General features: G+C 39.2%; 1 protein-coding gene across 6 annotated transcripts in view; it reads left to right on the top strand.

The window, feature by feature from the left end:
- Nucleotides 1–15348, top strand: part of LOC137145597 (multiple epidermal growth factor-like domains protein 6) — a 250002-nt gene that overhangs the window by 19236 nt on the left and 215418 nt on the right. For 5 of the 6 annotated variants that reach the window (XR_010917683.1, XM_067536448.1, XM_067536447.1 and 2 more), the window contains exon 5: nucleotides 42–146. Coding sequence is in view for 4 of the 6 variants with exons in the window: in XM_067536448.1 (XP_067392549.1) it covers nucleotides 42–146 (105 nt within the window). In the remaining 2 variants the exon portion in view is untranslated. Of the gene's footprint in view, nucleotides 1–41; nucleotides 147–3113; nucleotides 3245–15348 lie in introns of all 6 variants that reach the window. The other variant, XM_067536449.1, reaches the window with a different exon arrangement.

Here is a 15348-nt window from a genome sequence, read left to right as displayed (position 1 = left end):
TTAAGAACTGTACAATGAAATGTCTTCTTTGTTTTTTCTAGCGTTGTGCTCTGTAGGTACTTGCTTCAATGGAGGAAAATGCTCTGAAGAAGCATCCTTGCTGTGCCAATGTCCTGAGGGATTTCAGGGTCCTCGCTGCCAGTATGGTAAGTAAAAATTTAAACTCCTTGCAGTGTATCTATAATGGTCTATATTGTTTTCAGGATGTATTCAGATAAAATGAGCTCAACTAATATTTTGTTGACATGAACTCTTAACTTGTGGTTACTTCTGCTGCTTTTTAAATGGTTATGCAGTGGCTCCACCTATTTTCTGCACTGGCTTCCTTTTGTTCTAAATTTATTTAATAAAATAAATAAACAAAAACCACAACTGGCCCGATTCATAGTGGCTGAGATTCTACACAATGTAATACTAGTGAAAATCTCAGTGCTAAGAGTACAGAAGAACCTCTGTCAGATCATTTTCAGAAGCAGCCTGGCATTCTCCCTCCATCTTTCAGCGATGGCCTTATCCTTGCAAATAGCGTGCATCCAAAACTCTCACGTGAGTCAACAGGAGTTTGGTGAATGCAAGGAGTGTAGGAGCTGGGCCACAGATATTTAATGATGGGCTGCTGTAGTGCTTTGTCTCCTATTAAGAAGACTGGCTTTACAAAATATACTGCAGAACACTCCCTAGTATGCTGTGAAACTAATACTGAACTGCAGGTATCAAAATTAAGACCCAGAGTACCTTTTGTGACTTTGGTATCATTGACCCTTTTATTTTGATATTTCCCTCTTATTTGCTCCTTCAAAATATTTGGTAATCTGCAGCTGGTCTACCAGGAATTGGTGAGGTTCTGCTCTATTATACACTATGCAAAAGCATGTAATGCAAATATGTATATAAACTCTCTATATTGGCACCAACTGCTCCAATTTAACAGGTTTTTTTGGTTTAAGTCAGCCTTCCAGAACAGGCTGTCTCTTAAGACAAAGAGTTTTGTATAAATACTAGAAAAACAATGATTTCCACTATATTTCAGTCCTTAAGGATTTATTCACGTGGTCTGGGCAAATAAAACCTTATCTGAAAATTTTAGATCTTCCAATTTTTTCTTTCTAGCCACGTGAAAGGCAATGACATTTGATGGTACTTCTACACTGACAGACTTGAACAGGTTGCAAATGCTGAGCCAAATTCTGCACTCTGATATACTGATGTAAATCTGAACTACTTGAGTGGAAGCCACAGAAAGCTAAATTAATCTCACTTCTGGTCTCTCTGCATGCAGAAAAGAACCTACTCTATCAATTTCTCACTTTATGATTCAGAGATATGACCTACACTGTCACCAAATCTTTTATTTAAAAAGGCATTCTAAAGTGATGGTCCAAACACTTGCAATGTGACGTTATTGCTATGATATTTTGGGCCATAAGAGTACAGTTATTCTCAGTCAGCTATATTCTTCCCTCATTTACATCTAGTGTTTCATAGATGTAAGAGAGGGAGAATTTTAATGTCTCCACCATACTCCATCCTGATGACAGGCCCTAATTTAAATGAAATATACTCAAAAGCTAAATTCCAAACTCAATGTATGGTTCGTTCTATAATCTGTCACACTCTGACCTCCACTTGGGCTTCCATGGGGCTGTCTGTGATTTGACCTTGTATGGGCTCACTGTACCGGTGTGACCTTTCACTCCAGAGGAGGAGGAGTGGCAGTCACTTCTGAGTGAAGGTAATGAGGCAAACTTGGTTACAGCATGTAAAAATGGTGCGCTTCAATAAATAAAATACAAATTACTTCACAATGGAACTTCTGCTGGTAGCAAAGCTTCAGGATTTTGTGGGTGAAACTGTGGTCTCAGGCCTGTCCTACTTTAAGGATATTTGCATGGGTGTTTTTAATTATTATGTATTTACACTTGTGCAAATCACAAATATATATGTGCTGCACTGATGCAAAAGAGGGCTAAATGAGTTTTTTTTTAAACTATGTTGATCTACACTGGTGCAAATTTCCTTAATGTAGACAGGGCCTAAGTGTAAATCTGCAGTAATAGCACTGATGCCAGTGGAACCCTGGGGTGACTGAACAGAATATAGCCCAGCATATCTGAGACTGGCTCAAAATAACCTTTCTTTTGGATCTGCAATATACCAGTTTCAGCAAAAGTTAAGAAACTCTCAGTATAGCTTCAGCTCACACATCTATATGTTAGAAAAATTTAAATGGAATACAAAACTAGATCTAAATGCTCTGATTACCTAGAAATACCTAAAGCATTAAGACATTCCCTAGAGTAGACAAGGCCCATGGCATTCCAGACAGGCAAATTATGTATGTGTAATGTATAGAGAGGTAACGTCAGATCTTGGGACTAAAATGAGATTGTGCACTCATTATTTCCCAGGGAGCTGACTGGAGTGGTGACTGGAGACATTGCACAAGTTATCCTGTAATTTCAATTAATTACAGTGGGGTGGAGCTTTATCTTGGTGGTCTACTTTCTATTGATTTGTGAGAGTTTGAGTGGAATTTCTGTAGTCGTTTCCAGTGTTGTAATACAGTAGCTGCTATCTGCAGTCTGGCAGGAGTAGATTTTTAAATTAAATACTAGGCGGAAAAACCTCCGTTCAAAAAGAACTCTAAGGTCAATTCATCTGACCAACAGAAGCAAGGTATTTAGAGTGCAAGCCCTTCTTAAACACTGCAGGGGGGGGGGTCTCCAATGAGGGTGCCTGTGAGGTTTGTACCATATTTACAGACAAAAAAAATAAAAGTAAATCTATTGTTAACTTAACACTTTGGCTTCTATTTTTCCAGCTGATTGATATCAGAACACTCCCACTTTAATGTAGTTTGAGTTTAATGTGAATGCATTATTTAATGGCAATATATTATGGTTTTTTAAATCGCCATTAGACCCAGTTCCCCATTTCACTTGCAACCTGTATCCAGAGTAAAGTGTTTTAATTCCTAACCCTTTTGCCTTCATTTAAATGTAGCAGCCATGTCTTGGGGTTTTGAGGGTTCTGTGAGGTGCACTGAAAGCGGTTGAGTTACAGGTAAAGTACCATTGATATGTTAATGCTTTACGGTGTTGATGTTTTAATAGCATGGAGCTATACAATGGTGGAGCCATTGCAATCAAGTCCCTACTTTGATTGTGGATATTGGAATCGATTTATCCCTGACTGACACAGGGAGCTGCACTTGGTGCGTCAGCAGAGGCTATTGTGCCCAGAGGTGGGTTCTTTGTTCAGAAAGGGAGGCCTCTGCCTTCAGTGATTGTGGTAGGGGAGGGAAGCTTTAAACTGCAGCTGGGCTGTATAGAGTCTTACTAATGAAATCTTCACAAACTGGTGTCTCCCCTAGCTATGATCTCAGTGCAAACACTGCCCCTCACTTCTGGGGCTGCACAGGCCTGCTGTCAGTCCCCAGCAGATGAAGTATAGTCAGCACCTGGCACCACTGCCACCGTTCAGTTCAAGTCGGCTTCCTGCAGAAGTTGGTGTAATCTACTCTGAAACTTAAAGTGTACGTTTCATTGGCTTTGTTCATATTTCACTCTTCCTGTCTTCTTGCCAAACTGCTTGAGGCTTCTCGTATTCGATACAAGCAGCTGTGTCAAAGCATCCATCTAAGTAGAGCTAGTGTCCCCGACTGGGACAATGGTCCATAGAGGGAAGAAATATTCCAAACTAGGGAGATGGCTACACTTTGGTTACTCTGTAGAATGAGTTTGCAATATACATTTTCTAAACTTTCTAATCTACACCGGGCCACCTTGCCAGTCTGTTCCCAATGCCCCAAGAGCTGCTGAGCACCCACAATTGCCATTGAATTTATTGGGAACTAGAGGCACTCAGCTTCTTTGAAAATCAAGCCATTATGTATACACTGCAAGAATCTGTCCCACAGACGTTTTGTAACAGGTCAGTGAGATGACTTATGATAACCCTGGGTATCCTAACATGGAAATCTCCCTTTGCAATTGGCAAGATAAAGTCTAACGACTCTCTTAGAGATGTAAAACTGTGTTGTCAGCCTGCACCATGAGGCCATTTCTATGCTGAGGCCATATTGGTTATGATTCCCATAACAAGAAGCTTGTGGAATTATCAGTAGAAATTTCTTCACTTCACATCGTGTGTGTTGCTAATTTACCAACACTGGCAACGGTGAAAACCTTAAAAGAAAAAAGATTTATGCCTGAAATGCCCAGGCTTCATATAACCATTCCAAGGATTCAATAACAGATTGAGCTGTCTCTTTCACTGACACTTGTCATTTGTCTTGTAATTTATATGTCTATTATTACAGTGAAAACTTGCAAATTACTTTTTTTTAAATTGTGCAAAAGCTGACATCCCTGTTTCTCCAAAGTGTAGTGTGTGTGTGTGGTGGGGGGGGGGGGAGGGAACTCTTCTAATAATACAAAGAGAGATGATGAAAGTACTATGCTATGAATGCATATGCTGCATTGCAGGTTTTACGATCATTCACTAATCGTTTCTGGTAATCTTGCTTAAGGCCTGCTAGACACCTGAACTGGACACCTATTCATTTCATTCAGCTTGTTTAATTCTGTACTGAAACTATGTAACAGGAGATGGAAAACACTCTAAATTCTGCAAAGTGAGGGGATTTCATTTACTTGTTGTATAGCTAATACGCAAAATGGTGGGTATCTATGCTCTGAGAGTCTCTTAAGAATTCCATCACTGCACCATAAGTCCTAGTCAATGATTCTGAAAGCATCTTTCCACATCTGCCTTTGCACGTGGTTAAAATACAGTAATCGTTATTAAAAAGGCATCACATATATTAGTGATCCAAAATGGCACACTACTGAGGCACCAATACACTCTGCTACTCCAGATACAATTATCTGGCTTAACCATCTGAATGTAAAATTATAGCTGTTGCTCTACATTTACATCCGCTTCGTTTCCAGGAAGCTTTGAAACAATATATCTTCCCTCCTTTTTTCTCTAGTAAATCTTTCTTCCTACAAAGAGTTATTTGATACAACTTGTGTTATTCCTGCCTCTGAGAGAACAGACACTTTTGCTATTCTTTGCTAAAGTTTTGCTATTCTTGCTAAAGATTTGGTTGAGCCTTCTGGTGTACTGAGTGTATGTATATAAAATGGTGGTGCACGTTTGCACCACTTGTGAGTTTCTTTTTAAAATAGCAAGTGCCATTCCTGAAGTGCCTATGCTTCTGTCACAGATAGGGCCGTCTTCAGAAATTGTAGCAATGGATTTACTGGGTCTGTTGCCAGCTGCAAAATGAAGTAATGCTCATGTACTTGTTTGTGGTAGCAGTTTCTTTTAAAATGAGAATAAGCCTCAGAAGGCTGTAACTGCTGACAGGGTTCTTGTGTTCTCTCTGCATATATGGGATCCCAAGTTCCACACAACTTCAACTATGGCTGAAACTTCAGAGTATAAATTGTTAGGGAAAATACACAGTAATTCCTAATTTAGGTGCCCCTAGGGTGTGGCACTATAAGAAGATTCAAGGCTAGCCTCCTTGATAAAAGCGCCTTTGGCCTAGTACATATAATGCCTCTTCAAGATTGTCCACCCCTCTTTTCTGGCACTGGGTGGTTTCCATCCCCAAGTTACTAAGCATCACCCAGTGATCATTCTAGGGTATGTACAAGGCCCAGCATTCTCTCCCTTTTTCCCTAGCTGTGTGGGTGGCCTACATTCTCCTCTCTGGCTTCCACTCTTGTTCCACCTAGTTAACCTGTCAGGTATTCTCTGATTGCTCCTCCCATAACCTTCTTTCCTGTGCCTCTTGCTGAGTTGCTCTTTACTTCTCTCCTCACTGGGGACCTGTTCCACCAACTGATGTGCTCCTTAAACCAGCAGCACTCAAGAGCTGATCATACTTTTCCAGTTTCCACTTCTTTAAAGCTTTTTAAGGAGTCTGGAGGACTGCTCCTGCCCAGGCCTTCTCTCACTACAGTCCTGGAGCCTCTTCTTCAGCTGCTCCAGCCTGGATTCTCTGTAGCTTGAGGCTGCTCACGCCACCTGGTCATTGTGTATTATACAGTGCCCACTGTCAGTGAGGTGCTGACCTGTGGCTTAATCCTTTCCTTCAAGGACATGCTAATATGGAAGCAGAGGGAACTCAGTATTGAGCCAGAGTACTCATTACAATAATGTCATGATAATGATGTTTAAATTAGCTTGAATACCAAGTTTCTTCCAGACATACTATCATGTCAAACTGTATTTATTTTACGAGAAAATAATTATCTTAATTTCCCATATAAATGTGTCTTGTCAGAACTTGCTAAAATGCTCAGGGCTTTAGATTATTTTTCCACCAAGAAAACCACTGTGCAGGTAATAAATAGTGAAACAGAAAACTGACTCTAGAACAATAGTTACAGTGAAAAGAGCTTGTTCTAAAGAGACCAATTTTTTGATGTATGGCGTCACTGCTGTGTTAGGAATTAGAAATGGGCCTTAGATATGAAATGCATATCCAAATTTCAGTTTCTCCAAAGTCTGCATTGAGGGATTTAGCCCATTTTTAGCACTGGCTACAGTGTGTTGAAAGGCAGGATTTGTGTTCCCTCTTGATCTAACATGAATAATGTGCTAAAATACTGTGATGATGTGCACCTTGTTAGAACTGCTGTTGTAGTGCAGAACCCAAATCCCCCTCCTAGTTAGGGGAAAATAGTTGCCTTTTAAAATGAGTGAAGATATTAAACATTTAAACCACACAATTACAGCTGACATGGGTTGGCATCTTCATTTTCATACGAGGTCAAGGATGGGCCTAGAGATTGCTCTGATGCGTAATGTCATAGCCACATTGGTAGGGATGTATAAGGCAGTTTGCTCTGCTGCTGCTTGTGCTATACTCCTTTTTACATGGGATCTTTAATGCCCAGTGCTATCAGTCATTAACAGTAATTTAAGAGATCCAATTTTTAGCTTAATATCTTAGCTTCTGATTTCATAGAAAGCAAGTTGTTTCTGTAGGTCTGAGTTTTGTTGATAAATTGTATAGCCAATTGCTTGACCACACTTTGGTTCATTATGAAATATACTCAAGATCAAATAACCAATGTCAGTCAAACTTCGTTAATATGGTGCAGGAAAAAGATTCTATATGATAGCTGCATGGAACTGCTCTTTGGAGACTATGTTCACCTTATGCTGATGTGCTTCCAAAGTTACATCCCCAGTGCCATCTTTTTATACCCTACTTTTTTCCTGTAAAAAGTATACTTATGGTGTAAGGTAAAAGGTGTAAAATGTTCTGTATACATTACCTGGAACTGGATTTAAACAATCAGCTTTTTACCTTTTCTGGTACCATGGTGTAGCCTTTTGTCTTTTGTTCTGAACCCATTCATTCCAGGAACTAAGGGACACAAAGATGCCTCCTAGGTTTGCATGGATAACTCCTTATCCTCATGAGGAAATAATCATATGTTCTGATACTCTTTTCCTATATACTCAAGCCAAGGCTCACTTCAGCTAATGCAAGGTATTCTGAGATACTTAGCATAAGCGTTCAGGGTTATAACAAAGGTATGGGCCAATTTAAGCTAGATAACTGCCACCCTAATGCTTAATACTACCTGCAATATATATTCTAAGCATTTCAGTGTCCATATTATCAGCATCATTTATATGCATGCTAGCCAGGTTATATTAGTCAACAGTTTTAAACAGCTTGTTAATGATCATTCTAATTTCATAACACATGACAAATGTGGCAATTATTGGCTCTGAATCAAAGGTCAGGGATGGAGCAGTTTAAGACTTTCCTAAATATTTCTTGATTCTAGAATTGTTTCAACTTTTGAAGAGTTTACAATGGCTTTCAAACCATTTTGAAGACTGTTACAAATTCTGTCTAACCACTTTAGAGATCTTTATGTAACTCAAGCAAAGGCTGGATATTTTGACAGAAGAGATGATACATTTTGTTTTATCATGTCCTAGTGACCTTAACTTAGCTTTCATTTATCACAAATAATTTCCTGTGTAAACTGGAATTGCTGTGAGATGGCAGTGTTGAGATGCCTGTGTTACATACGACCTTCTAGAAGGGTCAAAGTGAAACTGTGAATTTGGCAAGAATGTAAATTATTGCAAGCCAGGCAGTGTAGAGCGTGCTAAGAATACTTGATCGGGAGGTCTGAGTTTGGGGGATGAAATTGAGGTTCGTGTGCTTGTGTGTGGGGTGTGTTTTTAAGCTTGTCTGATCCTTGATAGAAGGAAATAAAAATGTCTGCATTGTTCCCCCACTTCCCCCCTCCCCATAGCTAGTCACATTCATAATCTAGGAAAGGACAGGAAAGGATCTGCTACTCACATTGAAAGTTGTATACATTGTTGGCAAAGGTCTCCATCCCATATTCCTTATGCAGATCAAACTCCCATGGAGAGCAGTTCAGCTTCTTGTATAAGGGGATTGGCTCAAGGACATGGGGAAGGAGATCTTTATTGTTGCTGAACTGACCTATACATTCTGCTACTCCATGGCAGTAGGTGAATTTTAGCTTCTAGTCATTATCAAGTGAAATAACCCACTTAGCACTTATAAAATGCTTCACAAACCTCCTTAGAAAACCTGCATGACATAGATGACATTTATTTTTCTCCTTGTTTCAGTTGGAGAACCTGAGGAAGAGGTTGAGGTCCTATTATAATGATAGGAACAAAATAAGAACCTCGTTATAGGCTAAGACTGGAATTTTTAAAAGACTTGAAGGGTGTCAGGTGCTCAATTCCCATGGAATTGAACAGATGTTAGGCACCCAACTCCCCTAGGTACTCTTGAGAATTCCAGCCTATGACTTGTCCAAAATCAAAGGCAGCGCTGGAATTCCAACTTGGGAGTTGATGGCTTCCAGTCCAGTTTCAATCCACACATTGCATCTATCAGGATGTTGGATGTATGCTAGTTTTTTTTATACCCAAATAAATTATATGGTATAATTGTTTAGAACATACCAGCATATGCAACAGGTTTTCTTGTTTAAATATATATATATCAGCAGGGCAGTAGAGAGCTAATTGACTTAAAATAAGCTTCCTTTCTTGTTTATTAACTTTAAAACAACATCTTACTTCTGCTATTAATGCCACGTTGGACTGAGATGACTATCTTTCTTATTCCTGCAAAGAACACTTGATATACTGACCTTGGTGGCACATTGGTATCTCAGTGAGCTTTGACTGAACACAGGCTTTATGCTTCAGAATGTAATCCTCAGTGTATTGACAACCTCTGTCAGCTTTCTTTTGTCAGGGCCAATGTGGAGTCTTGCTGTCACAAGTCTGCTCATTCTTAGGCTACAACACCTATCTATTCCAGGGTAGGCAGTTGTCTCAAGGGTATGTTTTGGAGCATTGAAGACCAATAAAACCAATTCGTGTTCCCTCAAGAGCTCAGTTACTGGTAGTAACTGCTAGTAAATGCTAAAAGTTGCTCTGTGACATGGAAGCCTAGAAAGGGAATTGAATTGCTCTTTATTTAAGACAAGACTGTGGAACGTGGTCCTGCATTTGAGCAACACCTGGGAAGCCAGATGGGGATGTAGTAAATCAGACTTACAATGTTTGCGGCCTTTCTACTTATAGTATTTGTTCCGGGGGGAAAACAGAGGAAGAAGATAAGTGATGGATTTTGGAGGAAAACAGCTCAGTTCCCATTTCACTGATGAAGCTGTTGAAGATCATCCATCCATGTGAAAAAAATCACTCACTAATTCTTCAAAAGTCAGTTTCTACTTGGTTTATATGCCTTGAAAAGGGCATCTCTGCGATTGTAGATAGATCAGAATAGTGGGATGTAGAGCCTTTCACTTCTGAGAATGGTTTCAATCTGACCAGGTCAGCAGTGTGTATAAATTGGAACTGCCTGAAGGTGGTTCAATGGCATTTTATAAAATGGGTTTATTTATAGTCTCCATCCAATTTCTATTTGGCAAGTGTTCTCATTGCAGAGGGAAGCTCTGTGTCTGGTAGCACTGCCACACTCTGAATTAAAATGGAAACTGAACTGGTCTCCCCAGGTTTTAAAGTAAGTTTGAAAAGTGTGTTTGGAACCATCTACTACTGTTTTTTCCTGCTGTAACTGTAGTGTGGATAAGAGACAGGTTTTGTTTTTGAGACTTTTCCTAGCATTATATTCACTTAGGAAAAGAAGAGGAGACCTCTTCCCAGTTTTAGGGCCTGATTGAGTGAATCTTCCATGGGGAGACTATCCACTGATTTCAAAGAGATTGAGCCCTCCTTTTCTAAATGCATTTTATGTCCTTAATTCTTGAATTTTGGAATTCTCTTCGCATGTGGGAAGAAGAATGGGTGGGGTGGGTTTTGGTTTTTTTTGCTACAATATAACTGGGAACAACTTCCAATGCATAGGGTGCCTTTCAATCCCTTATTTGTATCTCCCTATGATTCCCTTCCAATACTGAAAGATTGTCTTTCTGCTCCCATTTGCCTGCTGATTCTTTCAGTTGTTTGCATTGTATCCATCCAATATTGGTTGTAAACTCTTTTGTGGCAAGCCTCTGTCTAAATTGTCTCTTTTTGTAAAAAACCTGTGCAAACTTCTGGTGACATAAGTGCTCTGATACTCCAGTACTAGAGATTACAGTAAGTTATTAACTTTTTCTATATCTAAAATCACATGCTTACAAAAGAAAAAGTTGGACTTGATGGATAATCTTATAAAAGGTAACAAAACAGGTTGGAAAATGGGGGGAAAAGGGCTTTTCTATTCATCAGAGTTTCATTTGATAGAAGTTTTTCTAACTTTAAAAAAGGGTTCATAAGTCTGAAAAGTAACGCAGGAGACAAATGGACAATAGCAGCCAATGAGCACAGCATCACAGGAGGTTGGAATTGCCTGTTGTGACACAGAGGCCCATTGTGTTCACTATTGTCTGCAACTTCTAACAGGCCTGACAAACTCACTACAACTAACACAGCACATTTATGACATTTATCCTTAAACAGTGTGTCACATGGTCTCAAATGAAAGCTGGTGGCACGCTGGTCATCATAAGCCTTGCTATATATGTACAGATGTTGTGTAAGGAGTTCCCTATATACACTGAAAATGTATCCTGTGAGTGGGCCACTAGCAGAATCCGGTTTACACTCAGACCAGGAGTGTTTATACTTATAGCTAACTGACATGTAAATTAAGCATTATAGTGTTTCACTGTAAGAATCCCATCACTGGTTTGAACTGAATGCTAATAGAGAACAGTAAAAACAACGAGAGTTCTGTAGCACTTTAAAGACAAACAAATTTAATTTCAGCAGGCATAAGCTTTCGTGAGCTTCAGCTCACTTCCTCAGATGCAGTGTAGTTGTAGCTGTGTCGGTCTCAGAATATTAGTGAAACAAGGTGGGTGAGGTAATATCTTTTATTGGACCAACTTCTGTTGGTGAGAGAGACAAGCTTTTGAGCCACACAAAGCTCTTCTTTCAGGTTTCTCCCAGCGTCATAACAAAATGCAAGGTGGAACAGATTGTTTAGCACAAGTAGTTAGCACATATTGCAAGGGACCATTTAAGGTGGAGTGGCCTGTTAAAGAGAGGATTAGTGGGTTACAGATTGTTGTAATAAACCATAAATCCAGTGTCTCTGTTCAGTCCATAATCTTTAGTGTCTAGCAGAGTAATGAATATAAGCCCCAGGCTTGTCTTTTGAAAGTGTTGTGCAGATTTCCTTTGAGGATGAGCACTGATAGGTCAGATATAGAGTGATCACTTTGTGAAAAGTGTTCACTCAGAGATGATAGTGGTTTTTTCTTATCATTTTCCTGTGTGAGTTTCTATGTGAGTTCACCCACATAGTTGCTATTAGGCATTTAGTGCACTGGATGGGGTATACAACATGTGCCTCAGGGAAGAGTTCTGTGTAGCTGGAAAGTTTGTCTCTCTTACCAACAGAAATTGGTCCAATAAGAGATTACCTCACCCACCGTTGTGTCTTTATTAAAGAACAGAGTCATGTGAAGCCAACAGGAAAGACAAACAATGGAGGAAAAGACCTTTGTCTAAAGGTACACTTCAAAGACTTTATTGGACTATGACTGGGGGACAAGACAGACGTTTTGTCATCCAGTCACCCTGAAGGACATGGGATGTTCATGAATGCTTGGATCCTGGTTTTAACTGAAAAGAAGCAGCTTTTTCAAAGACTGAATCCTTGAAAGAAAATCTACCTTATTGAATAGGAAAGGTCATCGTTGGTAAGTGTAGACCTAGGATTGCATTTTGTTTTCTTTTATATGTGTAAACTTTTCTGCTTCCACTTATTATCCTTACTCACCCTCTCTCAGAACTTTTGATAAACTTATGGTTGTTTCACTAGAAATATATTCAGTGCTGTGAATGTAATAAAGGACCTGGGCCTGAGTAATCAAGCTGTGTGTACGTTGTTCCTTCAGGGGTAGCTTACCTGGTAATTCCTCAGTGTCTGGTTATAGGGGGATGCTTTCAGAGGGGCTCAGGAATTGTGCTTCACCTACTGTTTATCTGCAGAGCAAAGTAAGGGCTGGTTGGGTGGCTGACTAGTGGTTTCAGGAAGCTGACACCCAATCAAGCATCAATAAATCAGTTTCTCTCTCTCACTGAAGCAAGGGGGAACATATTGACTTGCAGTCCTGGGCAATCTGAGAATGGTCACACTGGTGTCCTTCAAAGATATCTTTTGTGTTAACTGAGAAAGTAGTGCACAGAGAGAGTGGTGCACAAAATAAAAAAACCCACCCTTTTTTATTGATGGATAACAATAGATTCAGAAATAATCTCCAGCTGCAAGGAAGATCCTGTAAAGATTTCCAGGTATATTACATATCTTTGCATTAAAACATGGTTTCCTTCCTCCATCCCACTTGCCACTGTGGTTTATCAGAAACTCTTTTAGTGGTAATAAAATGTGAATCCTCCATAAACTTCATAGTCTCCACTAATTATCCAGGAGGAGTAAAAGCTTTGTTCATTTAAAATGGAAATCATAAAAGTTGTGGGCTGGCTCCCACTTAGATATGACAGGATATAACTAGCCCATTTAGATGGAATACTCGTGTGCCTGAACTTTGGAGGCAAGAGTACAGAGTAATAGGTAGACAGATGGGAATAGTGAGGTGGCAAGCCAGTATGTCAAAAGTAAATGAAACCAAGAATAACCACTTGAGAACAAATGTTCTCTTATTGTCTTTGAAATAAAAGGCTATTTACTTTCATCTTTCACAGCCAGTACAAAGTAAAGGAGTAACAGACAAGCTTACTTTCTAGCTTATAGCATTCATTTACTTCTGGTTCAGAAAATGTGGTAGCAAACCATGCAAAAGATGCTTGCATTTATTTTCTCTCTTAGCAAATGTAGAGCGAGTTAGCATAGCTGATGTTTCTGGATACTCCTGGTCTCTATTCCATGATAACCACTGAGTTGGTGTCTGACCTTGAACAGATAATTTAATTTCTCTGCTTTGGTTTACCCATATCTGTGTTTTTTTACTTTATAAAAATGCATATAGTACCAGAATGTGCTTGTCACTATAAAAGTACTAAGAGAGTCCCTGCTCCAAAGTAATCATGATCCAAAGTCAGACCTAGTGGAGACAGGGCATATAAAGAAATCCAGAGCAGAGACTAATACATGTAGTTTTTTGTACAATTAATGTATGAAATGTCTTGTTTTTAGTTTACATTTTTAGCATTTTATGAAGTAAGCCATTTAAAATAAAAAGTGAGCTTTTTAAAAATAAAATAAACATGAGAGAGAATACATGATGATGATGTCTTGTGTTTTATCAGTATGCCTTTGATACGGTCTCATTATTCACGAGTGGTAGAGTCAAAAGTGAGTTATGAAGTTCATTCCAAATGAGTGCTAATTAAATTTTTATATCATACCACAATATTTCATAAATGTCTTGAATTAATAAAATAAATGACACAAGACTACATGCCGATAACAAGACAATGCTTTACAAAACCCACGTCCTAATCTGCTATGCTACTGCCCGTCCCCACAACCTTCCCCTAGCACAACTCCACTGTTCACTTGCAGTCCTGTATGTTTCTTTTGAAAAGAGAAATCTTAACCCATGACATTGTTCATCGGTTTTACAATGAGCCCTAATGAAGGACCTCAGAGCAATAGGTGAATCCCTAGCAGAAATGGTTATGACTGAGCTGGTCAAATTTCATTTCTAAGGATGCTGATTAGTTTTCGTTTCGGTAATGTGGGTTTAGAACAGTCTTAGACAGAAAGAACAGCTATTTCACTGGAAGCAGCTAGTGATTCAAATGAGATTGTTTGTGTAAGTCTGATTGATTGGAGCACTTGGGCAGTGGGTCTCAAAGAAATGTTCTTCAAGTCACAAGCATCCTGGTCACCTTATCCCTTAGCACACACCTGTTCTTGCTGTCCTTCTTGACCTGGGGCTGAGCTTTTGTTGCAACTCTTCTCCCCATTCCGATTCTTCTATTTGAAAGTTTGGGAGAGCAGGTCTGTGGATAAAGGATGGTGACAATGGTATGAATCCAACATGTCCTGCCTCTTGCTGATTCTCGTCCTTTGTCCCATGCTCCAGTGCTAACCCGAATGTCTATAAGAAATAGCCAGTACCTAGATGTACTCTTCCTCGAAATTAGTTTCCTAAGGGTTAATGACTCTCAGAAGTCCTTTGCATAAATAGCACTTTACAGTGACTCTAACAGCATTCTTCAGCTCTGATGTTTGTTTCATCTTAGAGGGGCAAAGAAGTTAATTACTTAGTGAGTCTCTCTCCATTCCTAGACAAACAACCACTAGACATTACTGCTCAATATGACTGAACTCGCAGTAGAGGCAGCTGGACTTAATTATAAGTTTGCAACCCTGTGCTTTCAGCAGCAGCTGCTGAAAAATGGATAATGCAAGTAGCCTTCGAAGCCACTCACATTAGAGATAAAAACCTTGTCATTCACTGAGACAGCTGACTGAACAAGTATTAAAAAGAACAAAGATTTCCCAAGGGAGGTTGCAGGATAAAGTTTGTTTTTTTGTCTATTTGGCTCTCATTCAAATATGTCAGATGTACAGTATAACATTGTTTTTCCAACAGGACAAGATTTTAGTTTGCTACTTTAGGGGAAAAAAATAGCTTTATTTTAAAAAAAATTCTTAAATCAGCTAAGTGCTGAAAATTAAGGTGTGTGTGTATATAATATGACTTTTATACTGCTCTGAGCATTCATAAATAAATACTAGTTGTGTAGTGATCATAAAAGCAAATGGATCAGCTAGGAAATAATACCAGTTATTTTGGGCTTTACAAACATTATCAACTCCTG

Source organism: Emydura macquarii, unplaced genomic scaffold (assembly GCF_026122565.2).
Source record: "Emydura macquarii macquarii isolate MOO-44397 ecotype Brisbane River unplaced genomic scaffold, CSIRO-AGI_Emac_v2 contig_3603, whole genome shotgun sequence".
Lineage (NCBI taxonomy): Eukaryota > Metazoa > Chordata > Testudines > Chelidae > Emydura > Emydura macquarii.
This window is presented reverse-complemented; position numbering and strand designations above follow the sequence as displayed.